We start from the raw sequence: 16,862 nt of genomic DNA on the forward strand, positions 1-16,862 counted from the left end.
GCTCCAGAAGAGAACAACAAACCCAACTAGAAATCATCCAGCTTCATAACTATCCATATCCTCAGCAAAGATCTTATGCAAGTCCTGACAGTAATCAGGGGAAAGATGCTTCCAACCCTCAAATTTCCAAACATCACATGTTTTATAGCCCACTTAGCTAAAAAATCCGCAACTCTATTCCATTCACAAGGAATGGATGAGAGACACCCTCTCCATAATAGCACTACTTTGGAAAATCTGGTGCACAATCCCTGCCAGCTGCCAATTAATCCCACTCACCTTCTGCTCAATCAACAGATTAACAATAATCTGTGAATATGATTCACAGATAACCTTACGCCACCCTAACTCATATGCACGCTCCAAGGCATAGAAAATTGCTAGTCCCTCCATAGAATTATTAGACTGCTACCCTTTATGAACTGAAAAAGAAGAAAACCACATCCCCCATACAATCCCTACCAACACCCCGAATCCTAGCAGGACCTGGATTACCCCGAGAGGAGCCATCGGTGTTAATATTAATGGAATCATCTTGAGGGGAAACCATCTTCCCACCATTTGAACCTTCTTCTTAGCATGTCTACCTCTCTTGACACAAGCTGAGATAGGAGACATCTCTGGCAAACCCAACCTACTCACAATATCAGCCTCTCCTCTATCCAAAGGAAAAATCACCTCACATTTAGCTTCCACCATCTCCTAGATCATGCCAATGATTCTATTACACACTTTTCGAGCTAACAGTCTGACTTCCCTAAAGATCCTCCTATTCCTCTCTAGCCAGATCTACCAAAGTATGAAAATGGACCCAATGTGCCAGACAATTCTGAGAAAAGAGGACAAAATAGAAGATCTGCCCAAACTACTCCAAAAATCCTACAAAGAATCCACGTGAGCACAAGGGTGCTTCCACACCCCCCTCCAGTAATACCAGAGCAACAATGAGAAAGGAAATCTGAAGAATAGGTGAGAGGGATCCTCCTCTCCCTTACCACACAAAACACATATGGAAGGCCTGTGAAACCCACACTTGTGAATATTATCCCAGATTCAACATCTATTCCAAGCCAAAGTCCAAATAAAATAGTTACACTTCGGCCAAGAGGCATTGTTCCAAACATATTTCCACTAGTGCACTTCCCTCCCCTCCAAGCGATGGAACAACAGCTCCTGGTACCCACTGGCAACAATAAAAACACCCTTAGGATTCAGAGACCAAGCAAGTCTATCCCTATCCTTAAGGGAACTACAATGTCTACTAGCCAAAATGCCATGAAGCTTAGCGCAGTCTTCCTCCATATCAACAATAGGCCATTCATTAGGAACCTTCCACTGCACCATCTCCAATTTCCCACACCTATAAACATACATAAAGTTGCTCACTCTAGACCAGTACCACCCTACCTCCAAGAACCTCTGGCAAAGATTCATGAAATTAGGAAACTGATAAATAATGGAGGGATAACCATCCCAAGAATCGAGCCAAAAAAGAACCTCTTCCGCCCTCTTACAGATCCAAAAAAGACCTTCTTTTATCAGTGTATCCCCTTTCTTGAGAGTACTCCAAATCGTAGAGCCTTTTCTCGCAAGCATATATCTTGGGATTTCCTCCTTCGAGATCCTCTGCATATTCTTGAAAGACAAAATCCTAGCCCAACCTCGACCCTATTAAAACACACAACCTCCACTATGATTTAGCTGCGAAAGCCTCCCAAAATAAAGAAGATTGCCTTAAGCCAAGCCCACCCAACTTCTTTGGGTTGCACATCAAGTTCCATTTCATAAGACTCCATTTATAGGAGGACAGGTTGCCTGCCCATAAGAATTGCCTTGCCAAATAATCCAATTCCTTCATAAACCACTTTGGGGCCACTTGAAGCATACACCTATAAATCAAAAGAGCATGGACCACCGACTAGATTAGTTTAACCTACCTAGCAAAGGATAACCATCTATGAGTCCAATGTTCAACCTTCATACAAAATTTGTTGAGAATACCCTGCCAAGAGTCCCTGGGAGGATTACTAGCAGAGATAGGAATACCCAGGGAAGTCAAGGGAAGAAAACCGACCTAGAATCTCAAGATATTCAAGCAATCCTCAATTGAATAGTTCCAAGTGTGTTGAAGAAGATAATGGAAGATTTATCCTCATTGATCAACTGGCCAGAAGCAACAAGATAGACATCCAAGATTTTACGCAGATTTATAGCTTCTCTGATCCTAGATAGTCCCATCAGGGCCATATCATCCATAAAATGCAAATGGGACTGAGGAGGTACGTGATTACCCCAACTCCAACCATGAATAATACCCAGTCCCACATTATACTTAATCAATCTCCCCAGACCCTTAGCCAAAAGAATGAATAAGTACGGGGACAGAGGGTCCCCCTGACGAATACCCTTGGACACACCAAACAACTAAGTATGATCTCCATTAATTAGCATAGAGAATGAGGTAGACGAAACACAACTAATAACCCATTGGATCCATTCATTAGCAAAACCAAATGCCCAAATAAGTTTTGAAGAAAGGACCATCGGACTCTATCATAAGCCTTTTCCATGTCTAGCTTGATAAACATAGCATTTTCCTTGGAAGTTGTCATAGAATGAATGGTCTGAGTAGTGATGACCACTTCATCCAGGATTTGATGACCCTCAAAAAACCCACTTTGCTCTTTAGACATGACCCCCAGAAGCCAAGTCTTCAACCTTTCCGCTATCAACTTAGAAATAATCTTATAAATCACATTACAAGGAGAAATAGGACGGAACTGGCCTAACCGATCAGCCCCATTACACTTGGGGATGAGCGCAATGAAATTTGCATTCAAAGCCCAAAGCATTTACTTGTTCCTCTAGGACTCTTGGACCACCTCCAATAAGTCCAATTTGATAATATCCTAGAAATATTGATAGAACTCAATCGGAAACCCATCCGGTCTAGGAGCCTTCCCCTTCTTCATCAGAAAAACAATCCTCTCAAGTTTATCCAACAAAATAGGTCCCATAAGCTTCTCATTTATCTCCCTAGTAACTAGAGAAGGAATACAAGCAAGAACCTGATTTTGCTCTCCTGATTCCCCCTGAGAATCGTCACTAAAAAGGGATTGGAAATACTGCATAGACTCCCTAGAAATCTCCTGCAAGGATAAACATTGCTCACCTCTATCATTAACCAGAACAGGGATGGAATTGCTATGTCTTCTTGCTTTCATTGAATTGAAAAAGAACGCAGTATTCTTATCCCCTTCTTGGAGCCAATCAATACGAGTTCTTTGTTTCTAGTATATTTCCTCCCTAAGCTCCCATGACTCCTCTGAATTCTTGACTGCCATGACTTCCTCCCTAAGCAAGGCCTTTGACAATCCATGCTCTCTTATTTCTCTAGTAGTGCCATTCAACTCTATTTGAGCAACTGTCCTAGCATGAAAAATATTACCAAAACACTAACGATTCAACCATTTAAGTTGAAACTTAACAAATTGCAGCTACTTGGCAAAAGTGTACATGGCAGTGCCAAAGGTTGGCCTCCCTTTCTTCCACCACTTTGCAACATGAACCTGCAAAGAAGAATCTCACAACCACATAAGATGGAATTTGAGTGAAGGACTACGAGTGACACGGGCAGAAAAGGACACCAATTTGATGGGCCAGTGGTCTGAATCTTTCCAATCTAAAATCTCAGAGCACGTGGACCATTCCCCACCAACCCAAAAACTAGAAACCAAAAAATGATCCAACCTCTTCGCAATCCAATACTCCCCTAGTCTCTTGTTGTTCCAAGTGAACAGACCATAATCGAGCTTAAGGTCAACAAGATTCAAGGTTGCTATACTATCCCGAAGAAGGACAGAAGAAGGCTTCAACCGCATAACACCACCCTTCTTCTCACTCAACTCTAAGATGGCATTGAAATCACCCACCATAATCCATGGATGAAAAGGAAAAAACCCACGCATAAAAGTAATATGAGACCATAAATTCTGCTTACCCTAAAAATCAGTGGGGGCTTAAATGTTAGTAAGCAAGATATATTCCCCAGTCTGGAGACTAGAGGCAACCCCAAATAAAGATGATCTGGATGAAACCCACCATATAGGACGAATCCTCAAGGGGTTACAAAGACAAGCCACACCTCTAGAGGAGTCAAATGCCCAAATACATTGACATTCACCTCTCCCTAAAAGATTAGGCACCAGACCCAACCTACTTTCCACAGATAATTTAGTTTCCTGCAAGAAAAGGAAATCAGGAGAATGACTCCTTATCAATTCCTGAACAACTTTTTGTCTAGGGCCAATGTTCAAGCCCCTCACATTCCATGAAAGCACAATCATTTTGGGAGATTAGGAAAATGAGAATCCAGAGTCTTTACTGACCTTGACTCAACCAAGTTCTTCCCCATCAATTTGATCTTATCCAAGTCCTTCTTTTTGCCAACCTTCAAAATATTCTATGTTGCTCCTTTCTTAATGTCTTTCTGAAGAAGACCCAGATGTAAAGAGATCTTATTACTTTTGACCCCAGCAGTTCAATTTTTGTGTTGTAGGAGAAACATCCCTACCAACCATCTTCACTTCAGCACTAGAGATGGGTCCATTTTGAGCCAATAATTGTCGATCCATCTCCTTTGGTTGACTTCCAACCTCTTGTAGACCTTGGGTAGGATCCAAGTTCACACCATCAAGCCTCAACCCTATTGTACTATGATCCAAAGGAATCATCCTTAGATTCACCTCCTGCTAACTAAGGTCATCCAAGGCTTCAAATCTGTTAAAGGTATCCTCCTCCTGACTCTCCTGCAAAGACCTCTTTTGACCTTGGATGCTATTATTTGTCTTAACTGGAATAAAACCATCAGCACCCACAACCCCACCAGACATGGAAGCTTTTCCTTTAATATCCCCATCAAGGTTACGAGACGGCTGTTGAGGCTGATGCTCAACCGATATAACCTTTCTCCTTAGGGTTTACGTTGAAGATCCAATAAGCTTCCCAAGCAATGAAGCTAGCAATCACAACACATCCTCTCAACAATATTCCATTGGAAAATGAGGTAATCGAACCCATACTGGGACCCGATTCAGGAGCTCCTCCAAAGGGTTAAATCCTGTATGCCAAGGTTTGATGAACAACCCCACCTGGTTAAAAAAAAATGAGCCTCCTTCAAAGACCCTATTGTGATCATCCATGCAATTGAATGTAAGCATGAAATAATTGTTTTCCAACAACATAATATCCATTTTCCCTTCTGACGCCCAAGTCCTTTGAGCCCAATTCTCCAAAAACTGTAGAGAAACCCTCATCCCAAAAAATTTGCACTAAAGCGAGTGCTTTGAAAAATATTTAACATCATCAGCAATCATCTGAGGAAAAATCACCAATTTTGACCTCTCTTTACATCTCTCAAGATAGCCATTAATCTTCAAAATCCGAGAACCATTGAACATACTTGCACCAATGATACCCAAATCAGAATAAAAAAGATTATTAACAAATGTCTTAATACCTTTGGATGGGGATTTCGAGCCCAGCACTGCTCGAAAATCCATATCGAGTGAAACCCCTGAGGCATCACCACCAACAATAGACATCGCACCCAACTGCCCAACCCTAGCCATACCCAACACTAGCACTCCTCCCATTAGCCACCTCGCAGCCACCAATACCAGCCACCCCGCAACCACCAGCACTAGCACTAGCCACCAACACGAGCCACCCCAGCACCAGCACTAGCCACCAACACCAGACACGACAGCCAAAGGAACCACCCCACCCAAGAATCGCCCACACTGCCCTCCCCACCACGCACAGACAAAGAAATGGCACTCACGAGCTAGGGCTCGGATGCCCTAGCTTGAAACCTGCAACCTCCCATGGATGCGAAGCCATCTCTCCCCTTCCAAAGGTCTGAATATACATTTATATTTATCTTTTTTTAATCATAATACGTAATATTAAATGGAACATATAATTTAAGATTTATTTTCTATACTTTCCTAGATACTTCAATCATTAGAGTTTCATAGCAATGTTGATTTGGTCAAATAATACTTAATATTAGATGGAACGTACAATTTAATTTTATAAGAATTATTTTCTATTAAAGTTTAAATATGTAAAAAATATTGTTGAACATGTTTAAATTTTGGATAATTTTAATAGTAGATTGAAATTGTTTAAATGTGGTATTTTTATTGAAGGAATATTTTTGGTTTAGGTATATGTTTTTTCATAATGTAAATTTTTAATATATATGATAGTTTTATTGAATTATTGTTCTTGAAAATATATATTCTTTCATAATGTAATTCGAAATAATTTTAATATTACTTTACATACTATTCATGATAAAGAAAAAATTTCTCATTAATAAAATATATTTCCCATTGATGAAAGGTAAAATTTTACAAACTTAAAAGACCCTTTTTCTTGAACCTCTTTTCCACATTAAAAAACAAATTCAGATTGAAAAAAAATGTTGATAAAAGATAAAATTCCACAAACTTAAATATCCTTTTTTCTTAAACCTCTTTTTCACAGAGAAAAAAACCCAGTTTCTTAACCCTCTTTCCCATGGAGGAGAAATTTTTTCCCGATTATAGAAAAGTATTTTTCGCACTAATGAAAGTTATAATTCCACAAATTTAGAAAATCGTTTTTTCTTAAACCTTTTTCACATTTTCCACCCGAAGGATATAATTCCACAAACTTGCAAAGTTCATGTATAAATATTAGAACTTGCTTGCCAGTGTCATGACAGTGCATATCTCCCGTATGTTTTGTGATCTGAGGTGGAGTTACAGAAAATATGAGTTTCGCCTGTTTCTGCATTTCTCTTTTGTTAATTATTCCATGCCTACGCCTATGCAAGGCAGCAGAGACGTATTGTAATACCGGTTTAAACTTCACTGACGGAAGTAAATTGGAGCAGAACAGAAATATAGTTGTCAATGATCTTGTCCAGCACGCACCCTCATCTGGCAGTTTCAATTCTAGCGTCTCTGGACAAAGCCCAGATCAGATTTACGGCCTTCTTCAATGCAGAGGAGATGTCACAGCTGAAGAATGCTATGCTTGCTCCCTGGAGATGAATTCTACAATTCGACGACTCTGTGCACATGCTGCAACTGCATTTGTTTTCGTTAACGACAAGTGCTACCTGTCCTATGATACTTCCAATTTCATCGGAAAATTGGACAACACCACCCAGCTATACCGTCTAAATGGCGAGAATGCCACAGATCCTGCTGCATTTAGCTCGGCTCTCAAGGGGCTTTTCTCCAATTTGTCGGCCAAAGTGGGCGAATCGCCAAATATGTATGCCTCTGGTTTCACTTCTGAGTACTCTCAGATTACAAAGATTTATGGTCTCATTCAGTGTAGAAGAGATATTTCTGGTGAGGATTGCAAAGCATGTTTGGGCAGGGGAATTGGTGATCTGTTGAAGGTGACTCAAGGAGGATATCGTCTTGGAGGTTTGGGTTGGCTCGGAAGTTGCTTGGTTATCTATCAAACTTACCCTTTTTTTGCAGCTTCTACATCACCACCACCATCATCAACAATTTTACCTTCATCAAGTACTACTCATACTCATACTAACTTGTTTTGTGTTTTCATTTTATCGAGTCATATTTATATTTCATTTAGTGAAATTGGCAATTGGTGTTCCTTGCAGAAGAGTCTTCAAACAAAATACCCATAATTCTGGGTTCTCTTGGCGGCTTCATAGTCCTCGTGTTATTGGTAGGATTGCTGTTTACTTTGCGAAGAAAATTGAAGACTGCAAATACACTACATGGGAAGGATGGCCCTCAAGGTATTTAATTAGGATTGTGGACATATCTAAATGCAGATTCAACTCTCTGTCTTTGAAAGCCGAGTAGTTTCAGCCAATTTACAAAACGAAATACTAATACCAACACAATGGAAAACAATCAAAGATCACCAAATTCAAACTTTATTACTTCTGCTAGGTTTTGTTTACATTCTCTGCAGCAAGTTTCTGCAAATCTTCATCCTTGACTGCAACTTCATTTCTAATCTCCATGTTCTGTTTGATTCCACACAACTTTTCAAACTTCTTTCATTCCGTGCGCACCATCTTGGAGGTTTTTTATTCTTTGTTTTGATCTCACACCCTATCAATGCCTGCAATCACAAACTCGTGTATGGTGGACTGCAGCTTTCATCTGTTTTATTAATGCAGATGTGAGAGATATTACAAACTGGTTGCTGCCCCTCTCTTCCACACACCCTAATTTGATGTCACTTCAACAGTGGAAATCTGGATTCACACTGATCCTCATAGACCTTACAAATCTAATTAAATTATCTTCGTTTCTCTTTTATTATTATGTTCTCATATAGCTGTGGGTTCTAATATACAGGCGGAGAAGACTGGCCATTTAGTGCGTACCATCGAATAATATTTAATTTGGAAACATTGACAGCTGCAACTAAAGATTTCCATGAGGATAACAAGCTTGGAGAGGGTGGATTTGGCGCTGTGTACAAGGTAAAGCTATATTTTGTTTATTTGATTTTTTTTTATATATAATTAGGACTTGCATCAAAAAAGAGGTGCAATGGTTAAGTGGGTAAGAAAACATACATTAAATTAGAGAATATAAATTGAAGAATGTGAGAACCGAATTTAAGATGATCTTAATATGATTTGGCATTGATTCTGTGTTCTTTTAGATTTGCTTTTAGTTTTTTTTATCAATTTAGAGAGTTGTTCCAAATCAAAATAAAAATTGGAACGAATAGAATTGTTCACATTTGAGGTGATTGAAAGAATTCGCCCCATTCTTTAGCATGCTCGAGCAAGTAGCTTAAAGTTCCCATCATAATTACATGAAGTTGATGACATAGAACATCCTTAAACCTAATTTATGGAGCACCATTAAGATGAATTTTCTATTTAGACAATCACAAGCAATAGCCAAATCTACTATAACCATCATAAGGCGCTTTTTTAGCACCACTAACAGAACAAATTGCTTCCCAATCAATTATTGCTTCATTGAATTTGTCTCCCTTTAACAAACCTACTTTCTTGCTTGGAAATAATGTTTGGAAATCACATTGAAACAAGCCATAATATTAGCAATTTTATAAGAAGGCATTAACCTATCAAATCTACAAGCATAACTCTCCCTTGTCCCCAATTACGCTGAACACTTGATAAATGAATACCTCATTGTTGCTTGTTATTCAATTAAAAAACAACACTTAAAAATGGTGTGAGCATGAAAATTTGTTCTTATGTTAATTCATATTCATCTTGGCATTCAAGAGACAATTATCCGATAGTCAAAAACTCAAAATGTGTGATAGAAATGTGCTGACAGTCTATGTTTAATTTCAGGGTACTATGCCAGATGGAACAGAGATAGCAGTGAAGAAGTTGTCCCTACAATCTCCGCAAGGGAAGACAGAATTTGAAAATGAGGTCAAACTCTTGGCCAGGATTCAACATCAAAATCTTGTGAATCTTCTTGGATGTTGCACACAAGGATCAGAAAGTTTACTTGTTTATGAATACTTAGTAAACAAGAGCCTTGACCAAATACTATTTGGTGGGTAACTCCATTCTATCTACAACTAAAATTCAAGTGATTTCATAGAAATTTTTAGGCTACTCTGCTGTAATGCTAAGATAAAATAGAGTGAGTTTTCAGATCCACAACGGAGTGGAGAGCTAGATTGGCAGAAGCGTTTCAACATCATAGTTGGAGTAGCTCGTGGGCTTTTGTTTTTACACGATGATTCACGTCCGCGAATCATTCATCGAGACGTCAAGGCAAGTAATATTCTGCTTGACGAACAAATGAATCCCAAAATAGCAGATTTTGGGATAGCACGATTGTTTCTAGAAGATGAGACTCACGTTAGCACGCGTGTTGCTGGAACATAGTAAGCATGTTCCATTTCGTTTATTATTATTTTCTCTCAAAAACAATTTGTTTATCGCGTGCCTTTCTCCTTTCATAATGAATTGCTTTCTAGGTTGATTTCTACCATTATAATTTTTGTTTGTGATTTAGTGTCTTTATCTTTTTTATATGCAGTGGTTATTTGGCACCAGAGTATGCCATGCATGGCCAATTGTCTGATAAAGCTGATGTGTATAGCTTTGGTGTTTTACTTTTGGAAATTGTAAGTGGAAGAAAGAATACAGATATTGAAATTTCTGATGGAGTCCAGGGACTTCTAGAATTGGTAATAAATTATATGCTATGTATTTTATTCTATGCCATTCAATTTAAATATTAGATCATTTGATAGTCAATAGTCGTTTTATATTTTATATCAAAATAAAATAAAATATTTTCTTTAAAGCTTTTGACTATCTGAAGGCAATTATGTAGGCATGGGAATGTTATAGCAGAGGAAATAGTGTGGATGTAATTGATAAAGGTATAGTTGAGGATTGTCCTACAGAGGAATGTTTCAAATGCATTCATGTTGGCCTGCTTTGTATACAAGAAGAGGCATCACTTCGCCCATCAATGTTTACTGTTTACTCAATGCTTTCAAAATTTTCTTTCACCAACTTACCAAATCCTACAAAGCCATCATTTGTAAGCGTTAAACATAATGGAGAAACATGCAGCATCTAGATGTTAGAGATTGTTCTCATCTTCTCCATCTCTCAACTATGGTTCCATGATAATTACATAAGCCTTTTGGGCCCTTTAATAATGGTCAACGGAGACCATGAATGACTATAGAATTCCACTAGGAGGCTTATAAATCACTTTGTTTATTTAAGAATTATTAAAAGGTTTGCATTTATTATTATAATGATTTTGCCATAATATATATCTTTGAGTAAGAATATGTTTTCTTATTCTTTCTCCATGGTGTGATAGATGTTCTACATTTTCCAAATGTCATGCTTGGACCAAAAAAAAATTCTTATGAAATTTTCTTTACTGTATTTAATAGGTTATTTTTCAAGGACTTACTATTGTATCATTCTTTATGGTAACGATAAACTTGTTTGGCATTATAGGATAGACTAACTGAATGATTGATTCTTCATTGTGTTCATAAATTTGTTTGCCATTATCTTAGAACGCATATAAACAAAGTAAATATTGAAAGAAAATGAATATAATATAGTTTTAAAAAATTCATTCAATCTAAAATTTGGAAATTTCTATTATAAAATCTAAAAAAATATTTCTCATAATTATATAAGAAATTCTTATTTTTCTTAACATCAAGTCATTTAAAATTAGTTAGATCAATATTTATTATATACAAAAAAGAGGGGAACATTCTACAGCAAAGTGTCTTTGATGTTCACCTCTATCATATTAAACATCATCATAATTTGAAATTTTTGTTTTCTATCATGTTTTTGCTAAATATATTAGCTTTTTATTCTTCACTAGAGGACAAAATTAGAGTCTGATAACGTTTTTCTTAAACATACTTGAATTTAGTGAACATTAATTTCAATATACTTTGTTTTGTCATGAAAATTTAAATTATTTGCAATCTTTATGATACTTTGATTATCACAATACAAAGTGGTAGTGAAATGTTGTGTGAAATCAAGCTCAAGTTAAATATTTTGGATCCAATCTATATTCTATCTTAATTACTCCTTTATATTCTGCTGCACATGAAGATAGTGACGCAGTGTCTATTTTTTGCTAGTTCGTTTAATGGGGCCTAATCAAAGTTGACAAACATAACTAGTAGTGGATTTCTATAATCAACATCACCTCTCCAATCTAAATTTGTAAACCCAATCAATGAAATTTAGGACATGAATTATTCCACAAATACATTTTTTCTAACTAAGTATGACTTTCTTTGGGTTCCTACATAAATCTAGACATTAGATTGATTATAAAACAAATATATGTTATCAAATGGATTAGGTAAACCAAACCAATCACAAGATATTATATAAAGCACCATCTAATGTCTTGGAAGTACACTCTTAGTAATATTTATCTCCAAATTGAAAAAGGGTTGAAGTAGGCTTGCATTGAAGCATTTTAAATTTTTATAGGAGATCAATATGTTGTGAGATTTTTTTGGGTTTCAAAACTTAACTCCTTATTTTTTTTTTCTTTGTTTTGGAAGAAGATGGGCACAAAAATCTATCCATCTTATATTATTTTAACCTTTTATTGCTTAGGCTTATATTACTGTTTTTTCTTCTTCCTCTTTTTCAAGCAAATTTCCTTCACATGATTCTTAAACAATAATTTCAATTGACAAGTTTTGTTCCTTCTTGCTTTTTGTAAATTGTCATTTATAAAATAATACATGACATCCATTATTAATAAATTTTAATAGCTTTTTCAAATATTCTTTCATCTAGATATTTAGAAAATGATAAACCCTTGACTACATATGAAAAATTATTCTTATATATCTTTCTTTGATTAGTTAAAATTCTTCATATAAAATTAACTTAAAAAATGATCAAACACTAGGTAGGAAGGTGAGGGGCTCTGCAACTCTCTCGCTAATTAAACTTTTGATTTTCACATGGTGCCTGCTTTGGGGGGGTCCCCTAATCTCCTACCTCTTGCACCTCCTATCACACATGTGCCTCCTACATAGTCTCCTTCACATAAAGGACCAACTTTTGAGAAGGTTATAGTCTCCTTAGGTTTGATTGTTACTCCTTTGATAGTAGAAAATCTCCCCTAGGTCCTACAATTATCCCGTTTATGGTTGTAGACAAGGTGGACCCTATTACAGAGGTTGAAGGCTTGAGGCTTGTGTCTTTTGGGGATGCATCTATTGTCGCTTTGTGTAATAGGTCTTAGGTTGAAAATACTGACCCCACTAAAGATTCAGAGTTTGTGTCATTTGCCAAAGTGGGGAGGGTCACTCATGTCAATGAAGTTGATTCTAAAGTCCCTTTGGGTGATGGGCCATTAGTAGAAGTCCATGTTGATGATTTGGAGTTTGTTCTTGCTGGTAAAACAAACAATAGTTTGAAACCAAAGGGTGAGAAAAATATGCTCATTGTGGATTCATCAGCTTGCATGAATCAGTGGCCTCACCAGTATATATAATCATAGAGTTTGGCAACCCTATCAAGTTGCCAAACTTTGTTATGGACTAAATCCTCACATCAATGAATAATGTTTTTGTGGGAAGGTTCTTTGGTGTTTACCCAATCATATATATGGTTAGGAGATAAATTGCTTAGAAGTGGAAGCTCAAATGAAGTGTTATTGCGAGTGCTATGCCTGGTGACCTCTTTGTGTTCAAATTCACTAGTGGTGTAGATTTGGTTGTGGATCGTTTTGTACAAATTCCCAAGAGGTCGAGGGTGCTAGGATGTATCTTGGCTTTGAGTTTCTAGGAAGCAGTTGAAAACTTATCATGAAAAACACATCTTAAGAATTCCATAAGTTAGTTTATATCAGGTTTGGTAACTTTATCCAAGGTGAAAAATATGAAGGCCTATGTTTCCTTCATAATGTCCACCGTGGTTTCCAACCCAGTTTCAAGCTTCATTGCTTGAAAATTGAGAAAAGTGAGAAAATGAATACAATCAAAAAAAAGAGAAAGAAGAGAGAAAAATATGAAAGGAAAAAAAGAATTATCAAAATCTCAATTTACAAGGGTCATTCAAGTACCTCCACCGAGGCTATGGATGCCTATTAGTAGCGGACCAATACTTGAGGGGAACTAGAGGTATCTTTGTCGGGGCTATAAACACTTGGTTGGCAGTAGAGCTATGCCCAGGATATCATCACACGTTGGAAATTAATCCCTTCACCTATGTAGCCTGGATAAATTCTACCTTCCTTGGTTGTAACATAACTCGATGGATGGTTAATGAGTCAATTGCACACACTTGGGGTTTCAGTTGTAACTTGGGTCTCTTTGGTGTGTTGAGGCTTGATTATGTTAGTGTTCTTTGAGTTGTCTAGTATGAGTGTAAACCTGAGATTCTAGGTTCTTCAAGGGTTGAGTGCTTGAAAATGTGTGGAAGCATTTTCCCAGCGAGTCACCATTCATTATGCCCTACATAACATACCACAACTTTTCGCTTCTCAAGCTGGGGGCCCCCCTCTACTTTTCTTTATTGTCTTTTGTTTGTCTTGTGTTTCAGAGTCCTTTAACTCTAAGGTCTTGAAGTTCTCCTTTGGATCTCTTGACTCTTGGGTCTCCTCCATGTCCTTGCCTATTCTTTCCCTTTGTTTTCTTAAGAATTCTAGGATCCCAGACTTTTGGGTTTGGAAGAGTTCTTCTTTCAATTCCTAGAACCCTAGAATCCCAAGTTCCTATGTCTCATTGTTCGTTTGTTGTCTTTTCAGAATTCCGGACTTTTGGGTTTCCAAGTTTGTAGTTCCTTTGAGCTACTCCACTCCTCAGAACCCCGAGATCTTGAAATCCCAGGTTTTCGCCTTTCCTTGTTGTCTTTAGGTTTTTCGTGATTTCAGAAACCCGGAAACCTCAGGAACTTAGTTTCTGGGGTTCCCAATTCCCTGAACCTCGAAGTCTCATGTTCCCATTTGTTCGTTTCTTCCTTTTGGGTCATTGTGCATACATCTTCATCTTGGTGTTGTTGTTGCGTAGATTTAAATTATTTTATTCATAGTGAAATTAACTTATTTTAAATTGTGAATCTATAAAATGGATTGACCCATTTTAGTAAATGAATTAATTATTTTATTGTTTTAATGTACAGGGTAAATATTGAATGAGACTTAAGTCAAAGAGAATTGGAGTTGAACTCAAATATCAAAATTGAGTATCAACATAAGCTTGGGGGCTCAATATGCAGTATAATTGGAGCAGGATCCATGATAAAATTGGAAAACTCTTGTTTCAGATACTTGTCTACACAACCGACTGGAGTTAATTTTAAGTTGCAAAAGAAAACTTTGTGTTTGCATACACAAATTGGGGTTTTGATTTGTTGTTTCTGAAAGGGGATTTTTTTAAAATTTGCTATAAAATGGAGCTAATTTCTCATTGTAGAGGGTTAGGTGCTTTGAAATTAGACTTTTCAAAATTAGGAACTTGGAATGAGAAATAGCTTAAGAGCTGGATATTTTTTGGAAATTGGGTGAAGGTCATTCCAAATTAGGAACAATGTGATAGAAGGCATAAATTAGAAGTTCAGTGTGCCAAATTTGTTGGACAAGTGCCTCATTTGAAGGCAAAGTTATACACTTTAATGCAATTTCTTGTCTCTTTCATATGTTTTCTTTCGTATGATGAATGTTTGATGTCCTTCTATTTGATTTAACTTCCTAAATCTGGAGAGAGTTGTGTTTGCATTGTTTGAATCTGCACATATATATATGGTGATTGATGTTAGTGTCAATGTGGCTTAGTCTTTCTTTCCATCGAATCTAGCTTCGTTAGTATGTTAAATTACCGATTGGCATGCTGATGTATGTTCATGTTCCAATTTCCTCTAGGTTTAGTTGATATTATCAGATGGAATGAATGTTGAATATTTTTCATCTTCTTGCATTTCCTTTATCTTTTGTTATTTCTTTCTCGCTGGCTAGTTTAGATTTAGTTTTAGTCTTCTAACTTTTGTAGATAATCGGAAACATATGAATCAGGAGACCAATTAACAGATATAGCTATGTCAACCACTGAACTATCCAACATTGTAATGACCTGACTACAGAGACCTTGGAGTTATCAATCCTTTGAGGTTGTTAGTTTTTCAAGAGAGGTGATATGTGCATTCATGTTCTACCTACCTATTGGTGAGTGTGTCAAAACACCCCTCAACATAGTGCATGTCAATTGATTGTGTTGGTTTACATTCCAAGTATGGAGAAAACCTGCACTATTGATTTGGTATAGTTTTAGATCCATTTATCCCATTTCTAACATCTTTTCAATGCCACTAGACACATAGTTTTTAGATATCGATAAATGCTTGAAATGTGGTTTTGAAGATCATGTTTGTTCACCTAGATTTGGACTAACAATATTGTCTATGAAATTTTAACTCAGTATATCTTGATTGAAAATATTTATTTGCACTAGAAATCTTAAATCTTACACTAATCCAAAGCTCCCATTATGGCATAGGCAGAGAAATGGATACCAAAAGCTATGGAATATGCCTTTCCACCTGTGAATTGCATTTAATTGAAAGTTTCTAAAGGCCTTTTCAACAAATTCATTTCATTTTTGTTTGGGCTTCGGTTTTTATGTAATTTTTGTGTTAATCTTTTGTTTTGTTTTATTTACTTTTTATTTTTGTGTTCTTTAATATTTGTTTTAATTAAGTTTTTTTTTTTAGATTTTGTTTTGGTTTTTAGTTTTTAATTTTTTGTGAGTCGTCAGTGTCTTGGTGTAATTCACCATGTCAGTTAGTAAGCTTGGTTTCTTCTGTGTTGTGAGTATGCTAGTATTTGTTGGTTTATTTTATTATGTGAGACGGTGTGATTATTAATGTTGAGACTAATTATTTGATTATCTATGCGAGATTAATAGTTAATAATGCTTATTTTGATTTATTTGATTAATAGAGATTTGATATTTGATTATCTAATGTTTAATTTAATTTGTTGAATTATTGGCCTTTTGGGGTATTTAATTACTTGATACTTAATGTTATTTATTTAATGATGATTTAATATTTATTGTTTAGCCTTTATTGTGGTTTAATATTTATTTGATATTTGTGATTTGACCTTCATTGGTATTTAATTATTTATTTATTTATTTAATCATCTATGGTTTAATATTTATTTGGTTCTTTAATTTATTTATGAGCCTTTGATTTTATTTAATTTCCCCATTTGATCTATTTAATTGCAGCTCATGTTTTATTTATTAGTTTCACTTTTATGTTTAGTGAGATGTATAAATACACTTGAAAA

The 16,862-nt window shown here is 36.3% G+C and overlaps 1 protein-coding gene across 1 annotated transcript; it reads left to right on the forward strand.

Moving 5' to 3' along the window:
- Positions 1-6,712: 6,712 nt before the first annotated feature.
- On the forward strand, positions 6,713-10,637 carry LOC131033070 (cysteine-rich receptor-like protein kinase 10). The gene is made up of 7 exons (XM_057964197.2): positions 6,713-7,589; positions 7,688-7,828; positions 8,400-8,527; positions 9,383-9,593; positions 9,696-9,930; positions 10,086-10,236; positions 10,386-10,637. Exons 1-7 carry the CDS (start codon positions 6,821-6,823, stop codon positions 10,635-10,637), a joined length of 1,887 nt encoding a protein of 628 aa, XP_057820180.2. The 5' UTR covers positions 6,713-6,820.
- Positions 10,638-16,862: the final 6,225 nt, after the last annotated feature.

Source organism: Cryptomeria japonica, chromosome 7 (genome assembly GCF_030272615.1).
Source record: "Cryptomeria japonica chromosome 7, Sugi_1.0, whole genome shotgun sequence".
Taxonomy (NCBI): Eukaryota; Viridiplantae; Streptophyta; class Pinopsida; order Cupressales; family Cupressaceae; genus Cryptomeria; species Cryptomeria japonica.